General features: G+C 44.4%; 2 protein-coding genes across 2 annotated transcripts; both read right to left on the bottom strand.

Annotated features, from left to right (window-relative positions):
• Positions 1-440: 440 nt before the first annotated feature.
• LOC104484892 (glioma pathogenesis-related protein 1) lies at positions 441-11543 on the bottom strand. Its single transcript, XM_086740044.1, has 6 exons — positions 11305-11543; positions 6049-6294; positions 4875-4984; positions 2888-2970; positions 1405-1431; positions 441-1321 (listed from the first exon to the last, which is right to left on the bottom strand). Exons 1-6 carry the CDS (start codon positions 11482-11484, stop codon positions 1170-1172), a joined length of 798 nt encoding a protein of 265 aa, XP_086596170.1. The 5' UTR covers positions 11485-11543; the 3' UTR covers positions 441-1169.
• A 2240-nt stretch (positions 11544-13783) lies between these two features.
• LOC104482673 (glioma pathogenesis-related protein 1) lies at positions 13784-19964 on the bottom strand. Its single transcript, XM_010124206.2, has 6 exons — positions 19678-19964; positions 17203-17448; positions 16810-16922; positions 15937-16019; positions 14589-14615; positions 13784-14501 (listed from the first exon to the last, which is right to left on the bottom strand). Exons 1-6 carry the CDS (start codon positions 19855-19857, stop codon positions 14275-14277), a joined length of 876 nt encoding a protein of 291 aa, XP_010122508.1. The 5' UTR covers positions 19858-19964; the 3' UTR covers positions 13784-14274.
• Between the last annotated feature and the right edge of the window lie 917 nt (positions 19965-20881).

Raw genomic sequence — 20881 nt, 5'->3', positions numbered from 1 at the left:
AAACACTGACAGGTACTGCAGAGGCAGCACCCCAGAAATGAAGCGGCGAGGGGAACTTCCTGGCTTCCTTTACGGAGGTACGTGTTTGTGCCCTGCAGCAGGGCATGGTGCAGAGGCACCTAAACCTGTCTCCGAATAGATAGGGATCGCTCGAGCTGAGCGACTGCGGTCGGTAGAGGACGTGCCCAGCTGAACACAGCAGCTGCTCCCCACCGCTTTCTGCCTGCTCCGGATGTGCGGGATACAGGAGACTCATCCCTTGGCAGCTGTTGAACCAAAGGCCTAACTGCAGGCATAGCATGGTTTTATTTGTAGTTTTATGCCACCTTTCCCAGCATTGTATTTCTCAGTGTTGTGCAGGTTGGAGCTGAATGTGGAGGTTTTTTTGTGCACCAGCAGTTAATCTTTAGATCATGTTGCAAATACACGATTGCCATACATGGGATGCAGGATATAACGCTTTATTGTTTGAAACGGCAGTCAAAAACTGAGCTCAGAAAAAAAAAAAGAGAAAAAAACCAACAGACAGGAAAGATTGTGGTGAAACATTATCATGTGCAAACACAGGTGAAACTATGTCTTGGAACAGATAGTGTGTGTTTAAAACCAAATTCTAAGCAAATAGAAGTAGCAGTAGCCCCAGTGCGCTGCAAGACTGGGAAAGGCCCTGCCTGCCTTTGGATGAAAATGCCAGAGCTCAAAAATTCTTAGAACAAAACGTTTAAATGGAAAACCTCTCCAGGCTACTCTGCATCTTGCTAGAGGAGTGTCCAAGGAAAGAGCACAAGAGGAATGAGAGAGGTGTGTGCTCTGCCTGGAGCCGCGGCCGGGGCTCGGGTCAGGCTCCTGGGCTGGGCACCCTCCAGCCCTTCCCAAGCAAGCGTGGTGGGCAGCTGCCTGCGCCTCTGTGTCCTGCCTTACCCACCAGATCCCACTCACACCGCTCCACTGGGAAAAAACACATGGGTCAGGCAAAACCAATTACTGGTTCTGAGCAGTGAAGAAAGCTACTTATTAGCCTTCCTGGCTGCTGCCTGCAATGAATATTTCTGTATTTCTAAATCACCTGTGAGTGCAAACAGTGTCTCTACCAATCTTTGGGCTGCCAGTGACTTACGCGCAGTTGACCGAAGTTGACCAAAGCGCTCTTGTGGTCTTCTGCGCATATGTCACTCGCTGGCGGGTGCTATAGGCCAGCGTTTCGGTAGCAGCCAGGTGGCCAGAACTGTCAGTATAAGGAATAACAGCCTTAAAACGATAACGGTGATGCAGTACTCATCACATGCAGGTCTGTCCCACTCTGGGTACCACTTGGAATCACCTGTGAACAAAACACGTGACTTGTTTTCAGATATAACTGCACCAAGGGCATCAAATGGAAGCAGTAATTCTGGTGGTACTTACTAATGACTTTGTCACGCTCTGCATTTCCTGGAGAGAGAAAAGAAATGAACGTCAGCAGACTTACATGTTATGAACAGTTTGAGTCTAAGCAAAAGGGAACGAAGTGTGAGCCTCACAGTGTGCTCACAGACACGGCTATGGGAGCTGCGTTTCTTGCCAGGAGGAAGCAAAGGCCTGCTGACTTCGGGAGGGCCCTGCAGTGGCTCTCAGGGCTTTGCCAAGGAGCGCTTGATCACGCTGTGTTTACTTGACCCTCCCACCAGTGGTTGGCATAGAGAGACCTCCATCGCCCAGGCGGGCTTCATGAGATCACTTTGGGTTTTGCCCAGTGCCTTGTGTTGAAGATCCTCAGCCTGTAGCTAACATTAAACAGTCCCACGTGTCAGGGGCTCCCTCTCGTTCCCACAGTGCTGCTGTTTTAAGGCCACCTTTCCACTCTGTTAGTTCAATGATGGTCAAGCGCTAGGGAAAAGTGGGACCGTATCCTCAGCTCCCCTTGGGCAGATGTCCACAGCACAGCACCTTGTCCTTCTTACAGGAACTACAGAAGGTTTCCTCCCCTCCTGACTCCATCCAGCCATTGCAAAGCCAAGTGCAGGAGAATCAGGTGGGCTGCTAGGGGCTCAGGCCAAGCACTGCATCCCCATGAAGGGCTCTTGCACGTCAGCCTGGCTCTCTCCCAGTGCTTAGGGGAAAGCAGATGGCCTGGCTGATGTTCAGTGGAGCGAGCAGCTTTGGCAGGGCCAGGGCAGCTCTCCTCCCCTGCAGCGGCACAGTGCTGGGCAAGGCTGCCTTGGACCTGCACCCGCTCAAGCCACAGCTCATGCACCAGGTAATAACCTGAAGCCTCTGGGAGGGAGTGTGTGTCCCCTCCTGTGCTTCCCATTTCTGCAAGCAGTAACTTCTGGCAGGAATAATGACACCTTAAACTGCAGCCACTATATCTCCTGTGTCATACCCTCCAGCACCTGAAGAGCAGACCCCAACCTGGGGAAAAACTCTTCAGCAGGACTTGTTGCAATAGGACGAGGGGTAATGGTTTTAAAATAGGAGGTAAATTCAGACTGGATATAAGGAAGAGATTTTTTACAATGAGGGTGGTGAAGCACAGGAACAGGTTGCCCAGAGAGGTGGTAGATGTCCCATCCCTGGAAACATTCAAGGCCAGGCTCTGAGCAACCTGATCTGGTTGGAGATGTCCCTGCTCCTTGCAGGAGGGTTGGACTAGATGGCCTTTAAAGGTCCCTTCCAACCTAAACCATTCTGTGATACTATAACCTGTCACTCCTAGGGGCAGAAAACAGATTCTTTCCGCCCTCCTCCCCTCTCTTTGTGCATCACCGCTCACTCAGCTTCTGACTGCAGTTTTTCGGACTATGTTTAGGAGCAGGAGAGCGCTGTGCCTGCCTTCTGCCACTATGTTTCATGCGCTTTTTCTCTTTCTATGTGTGCTTTGGGATGAGAGCTGTTGTCTCCTACTTACGACACAGCTGGCTGGCACACTGCTCGCGGTTGCAGTCGCTACACGCTGCTCCCGTCTTGTACGGTTTCCTTCGGTAATTCCCACTGCGAAGGAAAGTAACACTGCTCTCAAACTGCCCTTGTGAGGAGAACGTTAATACCTACCCCTAATTAGTTTTTAACCTGGGTTTTGCTTCACTTGTGTTGATAGGGAGATGGTTTTTGGATGTTCCCTGTCTGAGTGCCCTGTGCCTGAGACACGCAGTGAAGAAGGAGAGGCTAAGTGTAACAGGGCACCCTGTTTAGGAACCTAGCAACAGCAGTATTGCAAACCTGGGAATTAAAAAAGTCTCAATGCTGGATAATTTGTGTATGTGGCAACTGTGGGCTCTTGGGGCTGGCTCTAGCTGTGGGAGTAAAAGCAGATTCAGTTACTGTGTATATGTGTGCCTATTCAACCTTCAAGAAGAATCTCTGGTGCTGGAGAACCTCTCACAGGTAGTCCTTTCATCCATTTGTTGGTAAATATTTTAGGAGTGTTGTGTGTCTCCCCTGCTCCCTCCCTCTGCCTGCGGCATGAGTGACACCAGCTACCTCTGCCCGGGCTCTTGGCTCAGTGTCACCTGCCCACCTCTGATACGGCACCAAATGCATCTCGGTGCTTCGCTTTGCTTGGAGCATGGCCAACGTGTGACTTATGGCGTGCCTCCAACTGCCTGTAAACACGCTGAAAGGGTTTTCATATGCACGCAGTCTCAGCAGTGCTAAATTTCATGGTAAAACCTCATTACTTGCAGCAAGCTGAGGTTTTCATTGCTTGGTCTAAGCCGAAGAAAATCCTTTGGTGTATATTCACTTTAGGAACCAAAATAGTGCATGCATCTTGCTTTGCCCCTTGGCAGAAGGCTGCTCCGCTGGGTGCTGCTGAGGGTAAGGACACCCCTCTCCTTCCCCATGGGACCCCTGCTGACACAGGGCAAGCAATCCAGCATAATTTTTGTCCTCTGCGTGATACAGATACTGGCTAAGGGGCAGAAGGAGGAAGGCTTGGCTCATGTCTTTTGGAGATCCAGCGTTGAGGGACAGAGAGCACCTCTTGGCACCGCTGGGGGCCTGCTTGCCTGCACACAGGGTTTCTGCATCATCTAGCACGATGGGGTGCACAGCAAGTACCAAGAAGGGAAAGGAGAGGCCGCTCTAGGTTATCAGTGGCTTTTGGCTCAAGAACCAGCAGAGGCAATGGTTGCCCAGCATTTTGGGTGTGGGGCTTCTGGGCAGAGCGGTTGTATTGCTTTGGCAGCACAGCAGCTGTATCACTTCAAGGTGTCTGGCCAGGGGTACATATTCTTCCAAGGATGAAGCACAGGCAAGAGGAATGCAAACTTGCTCAAGTTCATGGGCTGCCCTTGGCCCAACACAGTACACGTTGCAAACTTTTAAAGCTATATTTAGACTGTGGTGGCATTAATTAGCTGGAGAAGGGTAAAAAACTTCCATCCTAGCTGGACATCCTACTTACTGTGCATATGAAGGACCTCTGGGTAAAATTTTGCCTTGAACCGCCCCAGCCTCACAAGCAGCCCTCAGCTGCTAGGACTGCAGCTGCAAGCATTGCACACACCAGTATTTGTACAAACCATTGCCCTGCAGGCTTGATTCTGCAGGCACACGTGGAAATATTTTCAGACTTTGGGCTTTCCCCTTGGCAACCATCTGGGGCCACCTTGGCACTCAGGAGCAAGGGATTAATTTTCAAATTATCACTTCAGTATTTTCATGTCAGTGTCTTATATTTTATCCTTTCTACCAGTGCCACTGCTTTTTGGCTACAATACACAGCCCTCATCTAGAAAAAAAAAAAAGCTGGTTGTACAGAGGTATACCTCTTTTTCTGTTTTGGGGACCATTTCCTCCCACAAAATACATGAACAGGTGGACTGATCTAATAAAGTTGTGCATTGCGGGAGGGAAGGGGTAGGACCCAAACCCCGTGAAATGAAAAACCTTACCTTGGCCCGTAGTTGCAGATGAAGTGCGCTGCGTTGGTTATGGAGGAGTACGCCACTCTGCGACAGAAGTGGACAGCACAGCCAATCTTGTAGCTTGCATCCCAAACAATCTGCAAAGACAGACAGGTACACCGGTGACAAAAGCTTTGCTTCAGCATTTGGGGAAGTGGTTGTGGTCACTGCAGTTAATAGTACCCATGGGATACTTTTCCCCACAGCTGGGAAGGAGGGAGAGGAACGAGGGGTTCCCTGAAGGTGCAGACCCAAGGACGCCTCCCAAAGCTGGGCAGACTTGTGGCTTCTAGCTACAGTCACCATCACCACTGACTCCAAGTGAGAGTCATTCTCCCCCATGCAACCGTCTGGGCTGCCCCCTTACAAGCAACGTGGCAAACAGCACTGCGCCTCAGTGCCAGGTAAGGCACGTTCCACCGCAGTTGCCAGATGCTGACTCTTGCTGTGTCCTTGTGAGCGAGGTTAAAAAGCAACACGCTGTCACCTCTCACAGCTCTTGCATCCAAATATTGTCTCTGCAAGCAAGAACCTGCACATGTTGTTCGGACACCTCACCAGCTTCAGCTCATCCCTTCAAGTCCCAAATGCATGTATATCTCCATAGAAAACATTAAATAGCTTCAGGTCAGAATCTAATCTGTAAAGCCACTGTTGGAAGCTGTCCTGCTCTCCCATAGCTGTGGTTAGTGATTGCGGGGTGGCATGGAAGTCGCACTCTTCTCCCTCACTTTGCCCTCTTTCTTTGGGAATCATGATTGGGAAAAATGTTTGCAGAGCTGCAGACATCCCTCTATGTGCCAGTATTTCCCCAGCCCTTCCCGGAGGCTGCTTGGCAGAGCCGGGACCTTGTCCCACCATGCACTGCAGCGCACAGCCATTGCTGTTGCCTGGTTTTTGGCCACTGCTCAGCTAAATCTGACTGCTTGACAGCTGTTCTGCTTTCTTTCTGGAAACAAAATAAAACTGGCATATTTAAAAAAACATAATGCAGTGACTTCCCCTCCCCCCCCAAATGAGCACATGAGAACATCTTGTGCACAAGAAAATAAGAGTACAGCACTTGGAAAACAGTTCATTGAACCTTCAACAGAAATCTAGAGTTTCTGTGTCGAAATGGCAATGCTGGTTCATGGCTTAGATGGAGAAATGCAATGCCTACCTGCCTATAGTGGCCACACGTTCTGCTGCAACTATTGGTGTCATAATTGTAGTTGCTGACCTCCTTGTGCCAAAGGGTGATGGCTCCTTGCACAGTAAAAAGAGAAATTGAGCCAGTCCAGATGTTTTCTCCAATGGCAGTAAATTTGGGGTGAGCTTGCCCCGGATCTCTGAGGTACGTATTATGTTTAAACAGGCATTTCTTTGCCCAAGCTTTCGCGGTCTTTGCCAAATCTGGATCCCAACTCTGCAAAATAAAGATGATGAAAAATCACTTTGGTATCTTAGCAATGCAGTAATTCAGAGCAACTTTCAGGACAAGCTGGGTCTCAGTAGCATGTATGCTTCAGGTTAATTTGTTTTTTGCTTCTACTGAGACTTACAGAGCGACATGGTAAATTGGCTTGTAGGTTTATTTCTGATTTGAACTTAGTCACTTGTTAAAGTTCACAAAGTTTTCGGGGTGGTGGGTGATCTTGGCTGACTGGTTTGTTGGACACCAAGAGTGGCAGGTCAGTCAAATACCGTATTTGGGGCGCAACATGCATTTCCAGGCTGTGCCAACTGTGAGAGAACATTATTGTAATTTAAACAGGGAACTTAGGGGAAATCTGGAGGTTGAGATGTGTGCTTGCCGTACCTGTCAGACTGGAGTCTTGTGCAGCCTCATGCACTAAGACCAGTGCTTGCAGGTCAGTTCACAAGCCTGCTGGGATTTTTGGGACAGTTTAAATTCAACTCCTTGGTTTGCATCTTTGTGTTTGGTGGCTTCAGATGTTAGTGCTGAATTCATATTTGTGGAATCACTCATTCACTTGCAATTCAATCCTACCGAGAGTATTTATTTAAGCAACTGAGTTATATAAATATATTTTGTTTGCACTGGAGGTGGTGTCTGTTTTTGCTGGGTTTTCTTGTGCACACAACTTGATTGAGCAAATACAGTATTGGACCTCCTGGAAAATGCAGAACCATGAATTTATGCCTATAGTTCTAGTTACACTTTATGTCATGTAAATGAAGTTGTTCAACCCTGCTGAACTATTTTCGACTGAGCTTTAAAAAAAAAAACACAACTTTTTTTTTATTTGTCCTTCTCTATATGGATTAAAATATCTCAGTTGCTTCTGCAAACAATAGAAACACTAGAGAAGTTGTTTTGAATGGATCAGTAACAATGACTAAGGAAAAGGTAGTGGTTAGATTTTATGGCTATATTTTACATAATATAACTTTTTTAGCATAGATAACTCTGAAACAATTTATGTATTTTTTATGCTACCATTAAGTAATTAAAAATTGCAAGTTCATACCAAAATAAATCTACAGAGATTAGAAAATATTTTATAACTGATGTCTTCCATTTCTTCCTATGGCTCACACTTCTGGGGGAATGTATTTTCCCACAAAACTAACATAAATAGTTTGTCTAGGAACTCAGTGTATCAAAAAGTAAAGGTAACCTTGGGGCAGGGGGTCTTATTTCAAATGAGCAGTCGATATTTCCTTAGAGGATAACTTTAAGGACAATGAACAAAACCTGGTATTGGGCAGAAGTTATCTACCAGTCCTAGAATTGCTGCAAGTTAGGACAGAGGCTGCAGTTTACATCTTGGCAATGCTTTGAGGTCACATGGAGAAGACCATGATGAAAGATGTATGATAGCGGTAGATGCATCCTAGTGCTTCATAGTCTTGCTTATCACATTCTGCTTTTTAAGCATGTCTTTTCTCCTTCATCCTATAATATTATTGATAATAAGTTGAAAGTTCCATAAAGGTATACATAATAATAAGTGTAAAGGTAAATTAGTAAGTTTAAATGTACTTTCCTTTTTTTTTTGTGTGTGAATGCTTAAACTGGCTGACAGTTGAAAAAGTAATGTGCAGAAACTGATAGTTCAGAATGGTCTTTAGTTTATCTACAGTTATACTCATTATTTTATTATGAAACTGCATTTATTCAAAAAGATGATTGTGCAAAAATGCATGGGTTAAAATGCACAGGACAGGGAGGTTTGCACATAGATATCACTGCTGTTCGAGAAAATAATAATTACAATTTTTTTTCCTGTAAACGATTTCTCCGTTTTGATTTTAAAATTCAGATGAGTTGATTGCTGATTTAGGGAGGGAAAATTGAATGTATGATAAGTGAAAAGTGATGCGATGCAGCAGTAAGTCAAGGGAGACTCTTGTGAAGCCCTGATGAAACTGGTGAGCCTCTTTCTGCTGGTTTTGAGGAGCCTTGGAACAGACCTAAGCAATGCTTTGGATGAATGGGAAAGGGTCACATTTGACAGGTAAAAAGTGTTAGATGAGCATTCTCATTTTATAATAAATGTATTGCAAGTACAGATGGTTGGGCTTTGTTACTTGCAGTTAAAGGAGTTTCTATCTTGTTTGGTTTTTTTTTTTTTTTAAAGCTATTTTTCCAAAAGGTGGAAATGCCCTGAGTTCATAGTCTTCATTTTTACATATCTAGGTGGAAGTTGCCTACAGCAAACAGAAGTTCCCTGAGAAATAAAGAAGTCATCTTATTTTCCTCATTTTTGAAGTGCTAAAGGCCATTCAAAAATGAAGAAATATGCTCTTTTCAATTCCAATGCTTTTACTTTCATAATAGATTTTATCATGTATTGTACTGCTTTCTCCACATTAAATTCTTCCACAGAGAGGTCATACCTAAGACTAGGGTTTTTGCAGTGCTTTAAAAGAAATTTACCATGATTTAGTTCCTGTTTTATCCGTAATAATCTTTATTTGTTTGTTTGTTTCTGGAGCCTTTTTTTTTTTTCAGATTTCAATTATTTAATTTTTCAAAAGGAAAAAACAGATATGATTTAGAAAGATGAATACTGCTCATTTAATACATCATAGCAAGATTTTGTAGTGTAGGCCCAATAAAGCAATGTAGAAAACAGTGTCTGGAGCAATATGTACTGGAAGTTCAGGACGCCTGACTAAGAAAGCTGAAGTAAAAGACAGACCTAGAAGAGAAACTAAATTGTTTCCTGTCAGGCTTGCAAATGGAGCTTTCTCGCTGCATCACTTACCCCTCCCTAATGGGCACTTCTTTAGTGTTTGACAACCAGAAATGGAAAATGAGTTTGCTTTTTCTTTTTTGAACTTTGGTTGGGGTGTTGCTAATTACAGACATGGTTATGTCCTTTTCTGGTGGTGACCATGCAAGATAGTAAGAAAGAGGAGTAAAATTAAAGCGATCAGAATTAGGATGATCGCTATGGTCCGTCTGAGAGATCTGTGGAGATCATGCCAAGAAGAAACATGATATCTCAAGTACTAGCCAGTCAAAGCACAAAAGCTGACAGACATTGCAAGAGACAACTCCTAAGCTACCGGAACTGAACATCTCACAAGTCAGAGATGGGCTTCTCCGCCATAAGCCCAGCTTTGTGCATGCATTTACTTCTTTCTCCTTGCTGGGTTCTCCATGTGCCACCCAGTAGGGAGATAACTGAGGCAGCCACTTTTGGGTATATTTTGAACCATGACAGGCTGTCTTTAGCGCAGTGGCTGTAGATATTGCCCTCTGATGTGGACAGGGAGAAGACAGTGGGACAGAGCGGAGCGGCGCAGTACCTGATGCCTCCAGCACTTACTCCTGCTGCACTTCTTGCTTTTCGGCTTCCCCTGCAGCCCCAGCACCGAGGAACAGCTTCTCTGTTGGCTCAGTTCGTGAGAGCCGTGCAAGGAAAGTTTAGAGAAAGCTCTCCAGCATCATTTGGCAACAGTCTCTGCCCTTGCCGACTCAAGTACGAAAGGTTGTGCTTAGGTCTGCACATAAATCACGCCACGGGCTGTTGAGCTGCGGTACCTTGGAACGAGGAGGCTTTTCACAACACAACACGACAGCGTTAGGTTGAAATCTTGGATTTCAAATGAGGAAATAAAACCATCTGATAATCAGAGCCTTTTTCTCTGCTTTAAAAAGAAATAGCTCTTATCACACCAGGAGGTTGTTTTTTTTTTTCTTTTTTCTTTCCGTTGTAGTTTAGCCTCAGTCGGGGCCAGACTACACACTCTCTGTCTCACTCCCCCCACCCTCCGAGAGAATAGGGAAAGATAATATAAGGAAAAAGGCTCGAGGTTTGAGATAAGGGCTGGGAGAAAATCCTTAAGTTACCATTACGGGCAAAACAGACTTGACTTGGAGAAAAACTATTCATTTATTACTAAAACAAAGCAGGATAATGAGACAGAGAACAAGACAACCTCCCCCCATGCCTCCTTCTTCCCGGGCTTAACATTATCTCTTCTGCCTCCCCCCGACCCGAGCGGCACAGGGGAGAAGATGGAATGGGGGTTATGGTCAGTTCATCACATGTTGTTTTACGCCGCTGCTTCGTTGTCGGGGGAAGAACTCCTCATGTTCCTCCCCGGCTCCAGCATGGGGTCCCTCCCATGGGCCACAGTCCTTCATGAAACTGCTCCGGTGTGGGTCATCTCTTCCACAGGGTGCAGTCCCTCCAGAACGGCTGCCCCAGCGGGCCCTCCATGGTCCACAGCCTCCTTCAGGCCTCCACCTGCCCCGGCGTGGGGTCCTCCACGGGCTGCAGGTGGACCTCTGCTCCTCCATGGAACCCTCCATGGGCTGCAGGGGGCAACCTGCTCCACCATGGTCTTCACCACAGGCTGCAGGGGAAACTTGGCCAGGAGCCGCATTACTGCTACCCCTCCTTCTGAACTGACCTTGGTGTGTACAGCCGTTCCTCTCACAAGAAAACATTCTTCACAACAGGCAGGCAGACGCCTCTCAGGATCTCTTCACATCTCATATCCCCTCCACTTCTTGCAGCCAGGCCTGGCCGAGTCAGCCCCAGTCGGCCGCCCGGTGGGAGGCCAGAGGGTGAGGCCTGCAAGGCCCACACGGCTCGCGCCTTCCCCTCTCTGCCCCCCGCTCAGCTGCTTCACATCTTCTCTTTTTTTTTTTTTTTTTTTTTTTTTTTTTCCCCTTCTTAAATACATTATCGCAGAGGCATTATCATGGAACATTCTGCTACCAATTGGCTCGGCCTTGGCCAGCAGCAGGTCCGCCCTACGCCCGGCCGAGTCCACTGATCAAAGGGGAGCGACTTCTAGCAGTTTCCTACAGAAGCTACCACCTTACGCCTCCCCCCACTAAAAAAAACCCAGAATACTTTATTTTGTATTTGATCAGAAAAACAATCTTTGAGAATCATAAACATCATCACAATGCTACACACTTGCACATAAGTTGTGAAGATCCCCTTACCATGTAGAGCATGTTGCTGGCTGGTGGATTCACTTCAGACCGGAATTTGTTATGGGTTTGCACGCATTCCTCAATAAACTTTGCATCTCCAACATCAGGCAATACCGGTGCTTTGCTGGAATCAGAGGAACGACAAAAGCACAGTAAGGCCAGCACACAAGCAGAAAAGCTGCTTCTCATAATTCTCAGCCTCTGGCCTCCCAGCTTTAGAGCAGAGTGCTGCAGCTGTACCAGGTGGTTTCAGCTCCACCAGCAGTGCCTGGCCTGGACGGCCTGTGGGCCGGACTTACCTCAGCCGTGGCAATCGCATGCAGCACTGGTCACAGGAAATGAATCATATTTCAGGAGCGTTGCTATGAGAATAAGGAAATTAAGCTACAATTTCACATCAGAGCTGCGGCAGCTTTGTCTCTCTCTTTTTCTTCCCCTTTCTTTAATTGTGCTTCTTCTCTCCTGCCCTTTGGGGTTCTTTGTTTTTGTTTCTTTGGCCCCCACCATCCCATCCATAGCAATCACTGTGGATTGCAGTGAAGTTTCGGATAAATGTTCTGCTTTTCATGAAAATAGCAATTGCTGTTAAGGCTGTTACGCTGAGCCAAAATGCTCAGAAAGAATTTATTTGAACTCTGACTTTTACTACAGTATGAACAGTCACTTTGGTTGTACATTTTGTTATCGGAGGGGTAAGTTTGGCTGAGAACTGCAATTTAAATATGCTGCAGTTATTTGATGTGTTTCTCCTGTGATCACATGCTTGTGCTATGTGTTGCTATCAGTTTCTCCTCCGAAGCTTTAGCAATTCCTAATTCATTCTTCGCAACCCAAGCCCCAAGCAGACCTGGGTGCTATGAACGTTGGTGCTGTCTCGTGCCAGGTGCCCAGCACCCACAGTGGGTTTCACAGCCAGAAGTGGGGAGCTGATGTCCCATACACATTGCCTTGGGTGCCCAACACTCCCTGCTCAAACCTACCACCATCACCACCCTCTTTCTCACACTGCCTTTAAATATCACCTGTCTGTCAAGCTCAAGCCCTTTCCCGCAGTCCCAACCCAGACATTTCTGTGGGGATGAGGTTGGGTTTCTTCCCACTCCAGGTTTTGTTTCTGGAATCTGCATCCTTTGAACACCTGGTTGTAGGTCCCAGTTGTCACTTCCACGCATGCAGTCCTACAGGTGTTGGGGCTGCTAGCAAGGCAACATTCAGGCTAGTGGTCCATGGTCACCCTGTCAGCCTGCAACAGCAGCCCCACCAGCACACATTAAGTCCTGTGGGTCACACACCTCCAGATGTTTGTGGGGAGACTGCTTACAGGAGAAAAGGGTCTCTGAGGGAAATACTATGTTCACAGCTCCCTTGCAGACCACTTTTTAGAGCAGAATAATGTGGTAGGTTAACCCCTGCCAGCAGCCAAGCACCCACACAGCTGCTCGCTCACTCCCCCTTCCCCAGCAGGATAGGGGGAGAAAATAGGAAGAAGAAAAGTGAGAAAATTCATGGGTCAGGATAAAGACAGCTTAATATGTGTGGAAAGAGGAAGGGGGTAACAAAGAAACAAAACCCCTAAGTGATGCAAAGGCAATCACTCACCACCCACAGCGGCAAACAGTCTCTGAGCAATGACCACCCTGGAAGCCAGCCCCCCACCTTTCTTCTTCCTCTACTGCATTTTTTTTTTTGCTGAACACGATGTTATATGGTATAGAATATCCCTTTGGTCATTTGGGGTCAGCTGTCCCAGCTATGTCCCCTCCCAAGCACTTGCCCACCCTCAGCCTGCTTGCTGTTGCTATGTATAAAAGATGGCAGCACACAAGAACTGGCAATTGTGAAATTAAATATGTATCTTCTTATATGGTGACATTTTGCAGCGTATGACAAGAGCCCAAATATTTGGGGCTCATTTTTATTCCATGAGATGCCATGCTCCTTCAGAGCTGCCATGTGGCTCAGAATTTGAGTCACTGTGTTCTTAAAACATTAGGACCAAGATAAAGGAGGAGAAACAGCTTTAGATACTGATAGCACTGTTATGCATTGCTAATATCAACCACTATCTCTCAGCTTGAAAGACAGGTTTGTTTCCCTTACTAACAAATTTATATAGGAACAACAGGGGTCAAGGGCTAAAATCTCTAAAACCAAATTGAATCCATCAACATTTTGGGGTTTTTTATAAGGCTGAGATCTTCCATTTCTGAATCAGAATCTGTCCTGGGCCCATTTCATCTTCTCTCTCCTGTTTTTTCTCTCTCTATTCCCCTCCTTCCCTCCCTGTAAGCTCAGGATGGCTGTCATCTACTCTGCATTTCAGATTTTGTTACCATCTCACATCCTAAAATTAAGCTCTCCTCTTTGACACCCCATCTTAATCCTTGCTCTGTCAAATTTCCCCAGTATTCTTCTAGCTATGGAGGACAAAGCTTAACTGGGAGAGGAGGAGAATAAAATAGTACAACTGACAATAGAGTAACTTTAATGGAGACTGATAGATATTGGATAAATATAGTAAAGGACAAGCTTTACTCCTTCCGCTCATAAAAAGTGATACGTACAGTTAAATCTCCATTATCTGGGGAAAACGATGTCTGGGATAATTGAAGGTCATGAAGATGAGTTATTGTTTCTTTTGGATACAGCGTGCTGCTTCAGACATCTTTATGATGCCTCAGCTTTCCAGGAGGCTTCTTAGCATATATAGCAATATACAGTCTATGGGGTCCCTCTAGCAATCTACCCCTGAGCCAGCGCTGAGGCTCGTACAGACATAGAAGCCTGTTGCAGCTACTGCCAATAAATTACACTAACTCTACACACAGCCATTATATCTTGCCTTGAGTGAAGAAGCCTTTTCTATGTTGGATAAACATCACAAGGATAATGGAGAGATGACCAAGTGTTTTTTTAAATGTGTGCAATTCTCTGAGAGTAATACTGCAGTACGATCACTATCAGTATCTTAATTGATCATTACTCATAAAAAAATGTGTGTGGAAACCACCGTTGTACTAAAAGAACAGCAACAATACTCAGTACCAAAAACAGTGGCCTTAAAATTGAAACAGTAAGGCAGTATTGGTCACAAGAGGGACGTGGATGCTCAGCAGGTGGGATGTACGGTGGCGTGGGAGGCCTGGGGGGACGAGGCCGTGGTGGCTGGGGCTGTGTATCCCAGTCTGGATACCAGTTGGTATAATCTAAAAAACAGTGAAGAAACGGGTGTTAAGACACATCAAACTTATCCATACTTATAGGAAAGCAATTGAGAACAATTTGATACGTACTTCTCAGCTTCTCACGTTCTGTATTTTCTGTAAAGAGATCAGAAGAGGAAATAAATGTGAGTATCATTCAGTGGTGGTTCTTAGTGTAAAAAGGTAAGCCGTTGCTGGTGCCTGGCTGATTTCACTGATGATGCCAGTCAGCACCTCAAAAACATCCTGAAAGGGGGAAGCAGGCCAACAAAAGCAGGTTCCCAACTGGCGTGGGGCTCATGTTTTTTATTGTATTGAAAGAGAAGCAGAAAAGCAGCAGCTGTATTAGGAAGAATTTGTGTCATGGTGTCATGGTCTAAACCACGACACATGAGGAGGAGGGAATAGCAAGTAAAAAGAAAACATGGAGATTTGATTGATACACAAACCACATTTAAGTAGTTACAGACAGACAAATGTAACTACTAAATTTATCACAGAAGTACACTTTTACTAAGAGCTTTGATGCATTTGGAGGATTGCCTACGTGCATCCTGGTGGAATGGCTGATTTGCCCTATAGGAGAATATGGTAAAACGGGTTGTAGGATCTAGCGCTTGATGTTTAAAAGCCCTCTTCCTCCTCTCCCTCCCCCTGGTCTTTGAGATGTTGCTAGTTTTCCTGCCATGCATCAGTCTGAGACTTCAAGGTGAGTCAGTCAGGACGTGACAGAAGGAAATAAGAGTACCAAATACTCGATTATATCAACAGCGGAACCTATCCAGACTCTCTCTAGTACAGACCATCCGCATTAAAACCCAGTATAAAATTCAGACAAAATTTAGATTTTGTTGCATGTCCTTTAATCTCTGTTTACTTGAAACACTGTTTCTGACTGATTTGGTACTAGGTGTAATGACATAAAGGTCCACAGCTGCAAACTGCTGTGGAAAAAGAAGCTCTCACTGCTGTACTTCAGAAAATTGTGAAAGTTAGAAACAAGTCTGCTTTTCAGTACAGTCTTATTATTGGTCGAGAACTATAGTTGCCTGGAAATTTTGATACGACATACTAAACAAGCAAGAAACCAGAAGTTAAATGTAGTATTTTTGCTAGGAAAAAACCAGACGGGGAACATTTGTTGGGGCTATAGTCTTAGATTTGACTTCCTGATCAGATAAAAGGTGGAAAGTTGTCTAACTGATACTTCTCTTCATCAGAAACTCTGGCTTCTACCTCTGAGAGCCTTCAACAGCAAAGTATTTCAACTAATTCCTTCTTATACTATTCTTAGCAGGGTTTGGTATTGCTGCTGTGTGGTGGGCTACAGACCCACGATGTACTTAGTGCAAATTGACTCAGTTTTTTATTTCCACTGACGATTATGCCACTTTTTTTTTTTCTATGCAATTTTCTTAGTTGATCAGTTTGGTCTTACCACAGAGGTTGTCTATGCACTTCTCATTACTGCATCCACTGCATGGTTGTCCTGCTTTATATGGTTTTCTCGGGTAATTACCCCTGCAAAGCAGAAGAACAGTATTTTGTTAGGTCAGTTGTTTGTAAAGCAATTTAAATACATGGTTTCATCAAATTTTTAGAATAAATCATCATGAAAAGCTGTTACGGGAGTGAAAATCCCTTTATCCAAAACGTGATCATTGCAATCGTTTGAAATTCCTGTTAGATCAGATTAAAGCTCTTACTGGCATGGGGAGCAGCTACCTGGTGACTCTTGCCACTTGAAATTAATGAGACTTTGCAGGCAGTACTGTATTATTCAGTGTAAGCATACAAGAATCTGCCTCTAGTTCCTCACTACCCACCTGTATTTTAAAAACAAGTCTGTAAAAGGTACGTCCAGAAACTGGACTTACGAAACTATGATGAGAGAAACTAGAGGACTGACTTCCTTTTATTTCTTCAATTAAAATGTCTTGTTTGAAGTTCAGGAGGGGCCATAGAAAGATATAATCTTTCTGAAGTGGAAAGCTTGCACCTTCCCCACTTTTCCTGCAGAGATTAAAGTTAAAACAGATCTTATTCCACCACTATTGGTTATGATGAGTGCTCTCAGCTAGGATCTGCTCACTTTTTACAAAGTGATTTTCTGCAGCTCTGCATATGTCCAGCAGCTTCTCCGCTCAATGGTCAGGGGAAGTTTCCCTTTGAACTGGTGACATGTGGATGTAGCTGCTTCTGAAATTTTTTTACAACTGTTCCCATCATTGTTGGCATCTGATATCAGGACAGTTATAGGATATTTAAAAAATAAAAAAAAAACCAAACCCAAATGCCATAATTAACTTACGCTGGCCCGTAGTCACAAACAAAATGTGCTGCTTTGAAGAGTCCTGGAAAATTTTCAACTGTATTGCAGAAGTGAACTGCGCAGCCAACTTTGTAACTCTCTGCCCAAACAACCTGAAGGGCAAAGGGAAATACGTGACACACCAGCTCAAAGGCTGAAAAAGCAACAGCGTTAAGGGAGGAAGGAGAAGGGAAGGATCTTGTGGAATTTTAAAACAGCTGACACAGGAGCATCCCTGGGGCACAGAATATTTATTTCCAATCTCATGCAGCAATAAACTGGGGGGTAGAAACCCTTGCTGTAATTCCTGTTCCAAAGCGATCTGTTCTGAGCCTGTACTTGGATTTTCTATGAAGCCATGACATTATAAACCATTTGGTGTGTAAGTCTCACCTGGGTGTAGTGACCACAAATGCCAGTACAGCTACGGGTGTTGAAATCATAGCTGCTGACTTCATTAAACCAGTCACTGAGAGCTGCATCCACGGAGAAGATGGTGGCTGTGCCAGTCCAGATGTTTTCCCCAACAGGAGTAAAGGTGGGGTGCACCTTCCCAGGCACTTTAAGGTAGATATTGTGCTTAAACTTGCACTTTTTGGCCCACGCTTTGGCGGTCTTAGCTAAAGCAGCGTCCCAGGACTGTAGAAAAGGAAGAAAACATAATATAACCTGCAGTGCAGTGACTTAGCTGAATTTAAACATTTTTAAACAGAAACTTTTAAGGATTCTTTTCCCTTTTTCTGTTTCCCATCACTGCATTCAGGTTCTTTCTCTGGCTTGACATTTCTACTCCCACAGCAATTGTTTTTTCCTTCTTTCTTTCTTAGATGTTGCAGGACATGTAGTATGTATCCACTGTCCTGTGGCATCTGACTTGTTAAAATATTTAGAGCTGGATTGCAGTCTTTAAGCTGCCAGACCTGAGAGGAGGCAACTGGGTGAAACCCTCAGCCTTAGAGGGGCTTGAGGAAATTTATGCCCAGGAGCTGTTGGCTCTCCAGGGATTTGCAGTTTGCAATTATTCCTGAAGCAGACAGGCATTCTGCTCTGCTAGCTGGGATGGAGAGGAGAAGAGTCACAGCTGCTCCCTTCCCCAGCCCCTTCTACCTCTTTGCTCTTCTTGCTCCTCAGCGTGTGGCCAAAGCAAATAAAAGGCTTGCTCATCTCTGCTGGGCTGAGGAGGAACCATTCCCATCCTGAGTGGCACAAATGATAATTTGAGAAACCCATCTGTGAGACTTGCAGGAAGATTTTATGCCACTGAATGACCAGGCAATAAAATGGCAGGTAAATATAAGTTAAGGAATGTGTTTAAAAAAAAAAACAAACCAACAAACAAAAACCAAGCAATTTTGACTTTGTGTTCATAATGACAAATTTGGAGCTGGCTATTACCACTTGTAAATCAATGTTTAGAACTAGTCTAAAAAGCAAATAACATGTTAGAAATTCCTTGAGAAGGAATGGAGAATACAAGCAGGTATATAATTACACCACTGTAGAAATCCTGTTAAACTCTGTGTGCAGCAGCCCGGCTCGAGAAGGTGACACTAGGCCTGGAAAGGGCAGAGAGAACATGGAGGAAAACGGTCTTCCTCAAGTATGGAGGGCTTTCATAAAGCAACAGAGAGTGCTCTGCAGCTCTGATCAGAGGCAGCTGGACATCTTGTCTGAAGTAGGTAAAAAGCAGTGATGTCTTGCTCCTTCCAGTACAAAGATCAGAGACTATCAAACAAAGCTAGGAATTAACAGATCCAAATCAAACGCAAGGAGATATCTTCACACAGCTTGTGGTTAGGCTGTGCAGCTCTTTGCTACGTGATGCTAGAGATGATAAAAACTTGCATGAGCTCAAAGCTGAAAAAATATCATACAAGAAAAATCCATCAAGAGCTTTTAAATGCTTTTAAAATCCATCAAGAGGTTTCTATATATTGGTCCTGCTGTTATTCTAGGCTTGCTGGATCTTTGGTCTGAGCAGCTAAATTTGCTCTTGTGCACTAGCATTTTATATTAAACATTGTTGTTTTTTTTTTTTTTAATAGCAAGAAATTAAAATCACAAGGAGTCTGAATTTTACTTCTCTGCTATGAACTTCCCTTCATAGAAATGATTCATATTGTGCATGCAGTTATGCATTTAACTTCCTTTCGATCTATGCAGCACTGCTGGAGGGCTCAGAGTCATTAATGAGACAAACTGACTGAGATTTCCTCCCTCAGCTATCCATCTATCTACCTTTTTCCTTATGTATTCCCCCGAACAAGCTGAGACCTATCCATGGCCTGTTGTACTTACTGGAAGCTCTGCTTTCCAGCCCAGATATTAGTATCCCTATTCTTCAAACCCTGCCACAGCAAATGAAGATCAGGTGTCTAAATGGGTGTCCTGGCAAATCCCTTTCTTCAGCACATGTTCTAGGTCGGAAGAAACAAGGGGAGAGGATAGATTTTCAGGAAATCCTGTTGTGCAGATCGCCTATTCAAGAGCTTTTTAATAGCAAACAGCTTTCCTGTATGAAACCTGGACTAACAGAAGAGATTACTATCTGTCTATCTTAGAAAGAGGTAAAATTATTGAAAATTGAATAATTTGAAAATTATTTTTTGCAGTACAGCCCTTTGCTCTGGTTGAAGTTTAGAGTAGCAATCCATCCCTAAACAAGGAATTCCCTTCAGATTATTAAAACTGAACAATACTGTGAAAATTAATGTCTTTTATATTTCCTACAAAGAACTCACATATCTAGTACAGAAAAAAAAATGACAGAAAGGGAAAGAAAAGCACAACTCAAATTAAGAGTAAGATGGGCTAAATCAGCAGCACAATCTCAATTAATTTTCAAATAGATCACAAACACCGCCTTACCATACGAAGCATATTGCTGGCTGGTGGATTTACTTTGGATCGAAACATGTTGTGAGCTCTTACGCAGTCTTCAATGAACTTTGCATCTTCTATGTCAGGCAAGGGATATTGTAGATAAGCATGACAGCAAATGAAGAGATCCAGTAGGAACAATGCAGCAGAAAAAAAAGTGATTTTCATAATTCTTCAGTGCTTTCAGGTCGGGTTTTTTTTAAAAGTTTTTAAAAGAAAAATCTCTTAGGTGAAGATAATACCAGCAAGCAGTTCTTCAGAAGCAGTCGTCTGGGTGTGGAAGGACTTGAAAGTCTCAAAGCAACAGGAAGTGAAATTGCTTAGTAAAGTACAGTTCTATCTGACATCATAGCTGGCTGTCGATGGGTGAACTGTGCAAGAGGCATACGAGCGAGGAGCATCACTCCAGGTACACTTCTGCCTTTTCTCTGAGCTTGCTCCATTCTGGTTGACTGCCAAACCATGCAGCGATTGTAGGTCTTATCTGAAAAGACGTTGCAGAACAGCTTTCCTAAAACCTGCATCAACCATAAAAATCGTAGCTTTGACAAAATACAAATCTGCTGTTCAGGTGATTTTCCTACAGTATTGCTTAGTTATACCAGCTTGGTTACAATTATTATTGTTCAGGACCTTGCTTCCTTTTCAGAATTTGCTCAAGGAATAAATAGAATTAAGAAAACTGCATCTCAGCAGGGGAAAACAAAAAGTTCTTGAACAGCAGCTTGCTGCAGCCCTTCTGGTTTGGTGTGTAACCAAAGTACGATTTGGAAAACCCAAACTTGAGTATGTGTTGATTCTCTGCTTCCTCAGCCATTTGCCATTATCTGATAGCCTGAAATCACTCGAGGACCTTCCTGTGATCTCAGAGAGGGGCTATAGGGTTAGTGCTCCTGGTGTAACATTCCAAGTCTGATCCCTTCTTGGGGCGGTAGGATGGGCTGTGTTGGGATTTGCATTGTCTCACCAAGTACTCTACAAGCTGGTTGAATTTTTTGTCAGACCTAAACCAAATTGTACAAATATGCAAGAACAACCATATGTTTTGAGAGCTAAGGTCTTGTAACTCAGATTTAGATAGAAGTACAGAGAAAATATGTTGTAGATTGTAGATAATGTTCATGGGTCTGATTCCCTGCTCAGTTTTGCTGATCGGGCCTTATCCTGCTGAACATTTGTGGAAATTATCATT

Source organism: Chlamydotis macqueenii, chromosome 1, assembly GCF_036417535.1.
Source record: "Chlamydotis macqueenii isolate bChlMac1 chromosome 1, bChlMac1.mat, whole genome shotgun sequence".
NCBI lineage: Eukaryota > Metazoa > Chordata > Aves > Otidiformes > Otididae > Chlamydotis > Chlamydotis macqueenii.
This window is presented reverse-complemented; position numbering and strand designations above follow the sequence as displayed.

Excerpts from the sequence above, each read along its gene's own strand:
- LOC104484892 (XM_086740044.1), bottom strand. The coding sequence starts at position 11,484 with ATGAGAAGCAGCTTTTCTGCTTGTGTGCTGGCCTTACTGTGCTTTTGT. Across the intron at positions 6,295-11,304 it reads CCAGCAACATGCTCTACATG|AGTTGGGATCCAGATTTGGC; the intron begins GTAAGGGGATCT and ends TTTATTTTGCAG. Across the intron at positions 1,322-1,404 it reads AGAGCGTGACAAAGTCATTA|GTGATTCCAAGTGGTACCCA; the intron begins GTAAGTACCACC and ends TTTTGTTCACAG.
- LOC104482673 (XM_010124206.2), bottom strand. The coding sequence starts at position 19,857 with ATGAAAATCACTTTTTTTTCTGCTGCATTGTTCCTACTGGATCTCTTC. Across the intron at positions 17,449-19,677 it reads CCAGCAATATGCTTCGTATG|TCCTGGGACGCTGCTTTAGC; the intron begins GTAAGGCGGTGT and ends CCTTTTCTACAG. Across the intron at positions 16,923-17,202 it reads TTTGTGGTCACTACACCCAG|GTTGTTTGGGCAGAGAGTTA; the intron begins GTGAGACTTACA and ends TTTGCCCTTCAG.